Source organism: Condylura cristata, unplaced genomic scaffold (assembly GCF_000260355.1).
Source record: "Condylura cristata isolate star-nosed mole 26May11 unplaced genomic scaffold, ConCri1.0 scaffold00004, whole genome shotgun sequence".
NCBI lineage: Eukaryota > Metazoa > Chordata > Mammalia > Eulipotyphla > Talpidae > Condylura > Condylura cristata.
This window is the reverse complement of record NW_004567105.1, coordinates 55,707,965-55,716,654: the sequence shown is the minus strand read 5'-3', so window position 1 is coordinate 55,716,654 and position 8,690 is coordinate 55,707,965. Positions and strand designations below refer to the sequence as shown.

Sequence of the window (8,690 nt, the reverse complement as noted above, 5' to 3'; positions counted from 1 at the left end):
AGAGTTGGAGAAGTTACATTATCTGATTTTAAAATTTACAATAAAATTATAGAAATCAAGATAAGATGTTCACATATATATGTCAATAGGTACGAATATTTTGAACTTTTTTTTAATTTTTAAGAAACTGTTTTGAAAGTTTTATCATTTACTATCTCATCAGCCACAATATATGAGAGTTCCAATCTCTCTTGTTAAGCTAAAAATATTGAATATACTTCCCAAACTATCCAGCAAACCATCTTGTAGAAACTTGTAGAACGAGAAATTAAAACATGTAACATAAAAAAAAACTTGTATACAAAAGACCACTGTAACTTTATTAATAATAGACCCAAACTGAAAACAAACAAGATATAGAACCAAGATATAAGATATAGAAACAGTTTAAGTGTCTAATGACAGAGGAGAGGATCACAAAAATGTGGTATATATATATATGCATATATGTGCATACACACAGGGGAATTATATATACACACATAATGACATACTTCTCAGCTATGAAAAAAAGATGAACTCTTGCCACTTGTGACAGCATGTATAGAAATGGAGAGGCTAATGCTAAGTAAAGTCAGTCAAAAGGAGAAAAACAAATACTGGATGATCTCACTTACATGTATAATATAGAGAAATGAAACAATGGGTCAGTCAAAACCAAACTAATAATAAATCCTCGACACCTGACTGAAAAACTGAGGCCACCAGAAGGGGAAGATGGGTATGGGTACAAAGCAGGGAAGGGGCCCAATGGAACATGGAAGATTATTGGTACTATTGTAGTAAATCTGGTGTGAAAACATACATTTGTAGAGGTTTAAACCTGTAATTCTCAAAGCAATACTTTACCTCAATAAGCATAATTTGAAAAGAAAAAGTTACTCATCCTTGAAATTAACCTAGGATGGAAAAGGGGATGAATTGATGAATAAATATATGATTAAGCAAATATAGTAAAATATCTAGTTGTGGTCTTCATAAAATTCCCTCAACTTCTCTGTATGCTTAAATTTTCTGTAATAAAATGTTGGGAAAAGTTGAAATTCTAAATTTTACATTAAGAATAAAATCTGGGCTCTGTCTAGTGGCACAACGGGTTAAAGCACCGCATTATGAAGCAATCCCCCGCCAGGAAGCTGACCCATATGGCGTGGCAGACCTCTCCTGACCCGCCTGCTGCTCCTCTCAGCAGTGTACTTTGTCTATCTGCCTGTTCTGCTCCCCACTCTGACTTTTTTTTTTTAAAGATTTATTTATTTATGCATACAGAACTGGGGTACAGGCCAGAGATGTGGAGGGTGAGAGGCTTCACCAGAGACAGAGTGGGGAGCAGAACAGGCAGATCGACGAAGTACACTGCTGAGGGGAGCAGCGGGCGGGTCAGGAGAGGTCTGCCGCGCCATGTGGTCACCTCCGGGGCAGGCGGGAATCGAACTCATGCGGAAGCCGTCTTAGATTCTCAGTGCTGTGCTTTAACCCGCTGCGCCACCAGGGAGGGCCCTCCCCACTCTGACTTTAATGAATCTTCTCACCCACCACTCCTCTGGCCTGTACCCCAGTTCTGTAAGAATAGAATCTAAGCAGTCAATAGAAAGGGAGAAAATAAAGAAACAAAACTCTTGTTTTAACAAATAGAACAAGGTGCCTTCAAGAGGTAGGAATCTTCTTATTCAAATGATTTTTCACACTGCTGCTACAATTGTTCTTTCAAAAACTCAGGTCCAACGATATTACTTCCATGGCTAAAAACCTTCAAAATAAAGTCTAAACTCTTCAAAAAGATATTTGAGGGCCTCTCTTGATGTTTCAAGGGTTTAAGTCACACACAGCACTATGAAGCTATCCATAGCCACTGCAGTCATGAGTTTGATCCCTGGCCAGGGAGCTACCCATTTGGTACAGCAGACTTCTTCTGTCTCACTTGCTCTGCTCCCCACTTTGTCTCTGGTAAATCCTCTCTCATGCGCGCACACACACACACACACACACACACCTCTAGATTGTATCCCAGTTCTTATATGCATAAACAAATAATCTTTTAAAAAAGACATTTGAAGATTATCTCACAAGCCTCTAATTTACATTTCCAACCTTGTGCTCTAAAAAAATAATATACTGTATTTCTATGCAATCTAAGTTATTTAGGTATTGTTTGCCATTCTCTAAACTATTTGCTCATGTTATTTTCCATTCCATCTTACCTATAAGCATCTATTTCAACTCACTTCATTTCTTCAAAAAATCTTCACCAATTTTCCAAAGTCAAAGCAAGTGCTCCCTTTTCTTCATCCATCTCTATTTATATCTGATCTCAATATATTGTAATTGTTATTCTATGTTTGGATTGCAAGTCAAACTTAAGATCCTGAGGATAAGGTTATGTATTAATTATTTTTTCATCACTATCTAGATGTGATGAAATTTTTCTGGAATGAATGACTCAAGAAATTATGAGGTGAATATGTAAGTTTACTAAAATGATGTTCTAAATAAGAAGTTCTACTAACTTAGTTAAATAATTTATTCTCTAGGAAAAATACCCTAATTTTAAAAGACATTAATGAAAAAAAGAATTACCACTTACCTCTGTGTATTCATCAAAGGTATGGTCTTCTGCCTGAAAAGTCTCTACCATCTCAGCAGCAGTCCCATTAAGGAGCCAATTATATTTTTCAACTGAAAATTAATAATATGATTTAAATTTCAATAATACCTTTTAAAAAAGATAAAGTCCTTTTCCATATGGTCATGGAATATAGTAGCCTATTCAACTAAACATTAGTAGTAATGTTGACATGTATTAATAGAAATAGATAGAATAAAGTAAAATAGACTTAGCCAGCTAACCAGATTGACACCGATTTTTTTAAATAAATACAATAGGCTATGTAATAATCTTAAAGTAACAGAGGTTCAGCTAATCCAATAGAAGGTTTTGATTAACAGAACATCAAATAACTATCCACCATACCTCCCCAGACACTTGAGAAGAAAATAAAACAGACTTGCAGTCTTCGAAACTATTCTCTGAAATTACTTTGCTTTCACCTCAATTAAGCTGTTGCCATATTCCAACATCTCTTATTTCTACCTTTTGGCTTTCTCACCCTGCTCAATTAATATTTACCCTTGAGACCAGGCAACGAATTCAAATATCTTAAGTTTGATAGTTGATTCTGCCCAAGGCCAACCATGCCTATGATCATTTCTGGTTCTCCCTGTCCTTTCCTAACAGCCCCAGACAACCAAACATCTGATTAAATTCTAGTGAAAATACAATGACGGCAGCGGCAGCCGCTCTTCTACCTGCCTGTGACAGGTGCTTCTTTCAACCCCTCTCTCCCTCTGCAGGGCAGAAGCCTCCTGCCTGCCCATGACCTGCACCATGTAGGGGCTTCTCTGCACTGACCTCCCTCAGTGGAGGCCGCTCTCCTAAGACCACCTCTAACCATGCAGGCCTCTCTCTCTCTGCAAATCTGTCCCTTTCGGGTCAGCTCTTCCTGCCCACTTGTGCCTATACAAATGTCTTTTTTCTCTCCTGTCTCTTTCTAATAAACTTACTCTTTTAAATATATATATAAAAAAATAGAATGGCATTCAGTTATAATAAAAAGGTATGTTATATATTTATATATATCATATTTACCATATGAGTCATAATGCTTTTTTACACCTTCTAAGTTATGATGCACTGTCGCCTTCAGCGTAGCAACAGCCCAGTGTAACACGTGTTCAGGAAGTTCTGTGTCAAGAGTTACAGGAGTTGAAGTTCCTGATAGCCAAGATGGTACTGTTTGAACATTCTAACATAAATAAACATGACAATTATGAAAAATATTTATTCAATTGGTGTACATATAGATCTAATGTTATATTTTAAACACTTTTCAGATTTCAGTGATCCATAAAAACATAACTTGATATAAAATAATAATTGAATACAGTATAGTTTGGAGAGTATAAAACTTATATTGTGTTACTTTTCTATCAACACACTTAATGAGTAACTATAAAGTCAAGTGATTATACTAGAAAGCTTAGGATAGAACAAACATTTGTCCCACAACTCACATGGACATGAACAAAAATAGAAATCCATAAGTGTAACAAAAGTTCTAAGAAGGAAAATACCATCTCCAGTCAGGATACTTTTTCAAAAGAAAGAACTTTCTACAAATAACTTAGAGGATGGAAATAAAACAAAGATATAACATTTTACCTACATGTACACTTTAGAGAGCTTAAGTTCAATTTAAAATTCTAGAAAAGAAGTATATAAAAAAATCTGATATAATACCTGCAGAGCTTCAGCTATTCTCTCGATCAAGCTCAAAATAGCATCTTCCAAATCTTGAATGGTAGGATAAAATTCTATTTTATCATCATCAAGCATCAATTCCATCTTAAATATTGGCAGCTCTTGTTGATTATCTTCATCAAAGAGTTTTACTAATCCTTCTACAGTTCTTCTTAAGAGATCTTTTAACTGCATCATATCATAAATTACTATTACTTTAGAAAATACAAATCCAACCTTGAACTAAAATTAGTGAACTACAGTTTGTGGTTAAGTTGCTTCTGCTGGAATCAATCCATTTAGTCCTGAAAATTATCTTCACTCAACACATGTTCTTAATGAAGTCTAAAAGGGCCTCCCTGGTGGTGCAGGAGTTAAAGTCTCAGAGCTATGAAGCTATTACCAGCTACTGTGTTATGAGTTCAATCCCCAGTCAGGGAGCTGACCCACATGGTACAGAAGACATCTTCTGTCTTGCCCACTGCTCCCCTCAGCAGTATAACCGACTATTCTGCTCCCCACTTTGTTTCTGGTGAATACTGTCACCCCCTACACTTCTGGCCTACACTCAGTTAATGTGTGTGTGTGTGTGCGTGCGCGTGCATATAATATATAAAACTAGGTTAGTTACAGAGAGCCAGAAGCCTGCGAGCATGAGACAAATCACTATAATAATAAAAAAATATATACTTCTAGAATTTCCTCTAATTTTATATGGTTCAGAAACAAAGTGTTTTTCAGTTAAACAAATTTAAATAAAATTAGAATAAGATTGATATCTATAGCATGGTGATGTGAGATGTTCACTTTCTCTCTCCCTTTCAATATACAACTAGTAAGACATTCAAATGAACAGACTTCACTCCCCAACACACCAAGGTGCTGGCAGGAGCTACACATCTATACATCTAAAAGCAGATGAATTGGAAAACCCAGAGAAAACAGAAATGGAGGAAATTCAGCAGGTGATTCCACAATGCCAGAGCAGCCAGTAGCAGCACAGGTGCAAGACCTACCAATCTGGCTTCCTCCCTACTCTCTCTACCCAGCTACAACACCAAATTACCCATGTGCCATCACCACAGTCCAGTGCACTCCCCCCCACCCCAACTTTTTTGATCCCACTCCCCAATCCACCCCCATAAAATGTCTCTGGTATATAGTTGTTCTTAATTATTATTATTTTCTTACCTGGTCCTTTATACTCCTGCTTTGAGTGAAACCATCTGGTATTTTTCTTTTTCTTTCTGGCTTATTTCACTAAGCATGAAGATTTGATATTTTTTAAAGGGCAGAGTAATACTTTATGGTGTATACATATCACATTTTTATCCATTCATCCACCACACCAGTGGGCACTTAGGTTTTTGCATGCCTTGCTATTATATTAATGCTGCAGTGAGGATTTTTCCCTATTCCAATAAGAATGTTTTTGCTATTCTTTGGATAAATACCCAGAAATAGAATAGCTGGAATCTCCACACAATTTACATCATAGTTATATTATTTATTCCCACTAACAGTATACAAGTGTTGCCTTTCCTCAACATCCTCAATACTTATCTTTTTCTTGTCTTTCTGCAAAAAGCCATTCTAACAGATGTGAGGTGATATCTCATTGTAATTTTTATTTTGTGATTTCTGCAGTAATTAGTGTTTAGTGTCTTTTCATGTGCTTTTTGACCATCTGTCTTCTTTCAAGAAGTTTTTATTCAGATCCACTGTCCATTTTAAAATTGGACTGTCTTTTTTTCTTGTTGGATTTTATGATGTAAAAATAAATTACTATATTATAAAAAAAATCAAATCTTGCCATCTGCTACAATATGGATGGACCTTGAAGAAATTATGTAAATAAAATAACTCAGATAGAAAAAGACAAATACCATATAACTTCGCTCATATGTGGAATGTAAAAAAAAACCTAACACGTGAAACAAATAAAACTCACAGATATAACTACCAAAGGGGAAGGGAATTGGGGCTAGGGCAAAATGAGATGGAAACTATGTTTTGGTGGTGAGTACACTGTAGTGTATAAAGATGCTTAATTATAACATTGTATCACATTATAAACTTATGTTATAAGTCAATGTTACTTCAATTAAATGGAAATAAAATTATAGTAAAAACAGTTTTCTTAATTTATTTCAAAATAATTAGCACTATTTCAAATACAATTTTATTTAAAACACAAAAGTAAGTTTAATAACATTTTCATTTAAAATAAATACAGTGTATTTACCTGATTTGACATAAGTGTAGAAACACAGTTGTAAAATGCATCCATTTTTTCAGGTTTAATGCCTTCTAATGCCTCCTTCTTAGTAAAGAGTCTAATAACCTTTGGATACCATATGTTGACTATCTTCTCCTCTGCCTTTCTAATTTGTATTGATAGGTCATTTTTCAGTGACTCACAATCAATTGGACCTTTAGCTCTAATGATGAGAAAAATAAAAATTTAAAGCAAAAGCTGGATGTTGGTCTTGACATACAATCGATGAAACAAAACATAGTTGTTTTTTTTTTAATTTTTAAGTTAAAATTCTGTCAATTTACCAGTTTAAAGATGACATACTCAAAAATATATTTAGGCAGAAGACACTTAAAATTTAAATGTTAGTTAATAAAAATGAAATTCTACCTAATTCCTGTTAAGTCCAGCAAAGTTGTATTGGCAAATGATGTATAACCCAGGTCCAGTAACATTTTCATAGTTGGATGAACAATGTGCAAATTAGCTAATATTTGGCTTCTTATTTGTATATAGGTTGAATGCCAAGGATTAGAATAATCCAGGCCTCTGGAAAAGGCAAAACACCATATTAAGCAGTACTCAAAAAAATAAAATGTAATCTAAAATTTAGGAAATCATGTTTATGAGCTGAAATTTGTATTAAAGTGAGATTAGAGATTAAGAAGAGGGAAATTGGGCCTCCCTGGTGGCTCAAGGATTAAAGTTTCAGCACTAACAAGCTATCCACAGCCCCTTAGATGGGAGTTCTCAATGTCCTGCTAACCCAAATGGCCAGTAGACCTCTCCTGTCTTGCCTGCTGCTCCCCTCAGCAGTGTATTTCAGCAGATCTGCCTATACTAATCCCCACTCTGTCTCTGGTGAAGCCCCTCACCCCCTGCACCTCTAGCCTAGAACCCAGTTCTCTATGCATAAATAAATAAAATAAATCTTTAAAAAAAAAAAAGAAGAGAGAAATGTGATCATCAAATGACAATCACATAAGATATACATGTAATAATAACACATCAAGGTCTTGGAAATGAACTGTCTTCAGAAAGAACAGAGATAATCTGTGGGTAACCACAAGCTGATGTGCCAGGTATAAATGCTCTGTTAACTCCCACTGTGTTCTTAGTTACCTTGGGCAGAAATAAATAATTTATTATTCCTTGGAACTGGAAGAGATAGAGAAATCTGGCCTGTCATATACCAAAACTTACTTAAGATAAAGTTGAAATATAACATAAAGAGGTCCCTCTAATTATATAAATAGTAACTAGATAGGTAGAAAATATCTTTGGGAGAAAAATATTATTTAGTTCTGTTCAAATAATTTTGTGCTTCACAATTGATTATAAGATTAAATTACTTTCAACTGTAGAAAACTAGATGAAGGAAATGACTGAAAATAATTTACTCACACAGGAGATTCAGGTAAAGCGCCACCTTCATCTTCAAGCCATTTAACTGGTGGTTTCACGAGAACACTCCGTACTAAAAGGTATATCTTTATTAATGCTTCTTAAAAATCCTTGCGATACCTACCCATATCAAATCTCTAATTTTAATATTGGATGATACAGTTTACTGTGCATTAAAATGAATATATGAAAAAAATTCTTCTTTTTGAAGCAGAATTGAACTCTTGATACTAGTTTGTTTTAGAGGTAAGTTCAGTAAAGTTTGAGTAAATTCTCAGATTTTCTGATTATATGAAGTCAAATGTCACTGATACGATGCCTTAAGAAAATTTATTCCTACTAAAAACTGCAAATATTAAATGCCTAGCAAATTTCCCTAAAACACTACATTTTATTTAAATCCTGCAATAGTATAATTACTATTAAGACAAAATGAAGAATAGAAAAGCAATTAACAATTTAGCACATGGCAAAATTACAAAATGTGCCCTTAAGTTATAAAGATTCTGATTTGATTATAGGCTCACAATAAAAATTTTAAATAAAAATAATATCTAAATAATACAAACAATATGTAATATTCATTATTCACTATGTATATTTTTACTTTTGATTGGGAGAGGCAGGAAAGCAAAGGAAAAAGGATCAGGATGGTGGGAAGATGGCGGCAGAGTAAAGACGCCGAGATCACCGCGTCCAAGCCGGCATAGGAATTGAGGACTGAAAACAGAC

At 34.7% G+C, this 8,690-nt stretch overlaps 1 protein-coding gene across 1 annotated transcript in view; it reads right to left on the bottom strand.

Moving 5' to 3' along the window:
• DNAH12 (dynein, axonemal, heavy chain 12) overlaps window positions 1-8,690 on the bottom strand; it is a 130,284-nt gene that overhangs the window by 109,762 nt on the left and 11,832 nt on the right. Inside the window, exons 5-10 of the mRNA XM_012735164.1 lie at window positions 7,959-8,031; window positions 6,945-7,103; window positions 6,543-6,738; window positions 4,298-4,486; window positions 3,647-3,803; window positions 2,585-2,676 (exon numbers count right to left, since the gene is read on the bottom strand). Of these exons, the coding sequence (XP_012590618.1) occupies window positions 2,585-2,676; window positions 3,647-3,803; window positions 4,298-4,486; window positions 6,543-6,738; window positions 6,945-7,103; window positions 7,959-8,031 (866 nt within the window). The remainder of the gene's footprint in view (window positions 1-2,584; window positions 2,677-3,646; window positions 3,804-4,297; window positions 4,487-6,542; window positions 6,739-6,944; window positions 7,104-7,958; window positions 8,032-8,690) is intronic.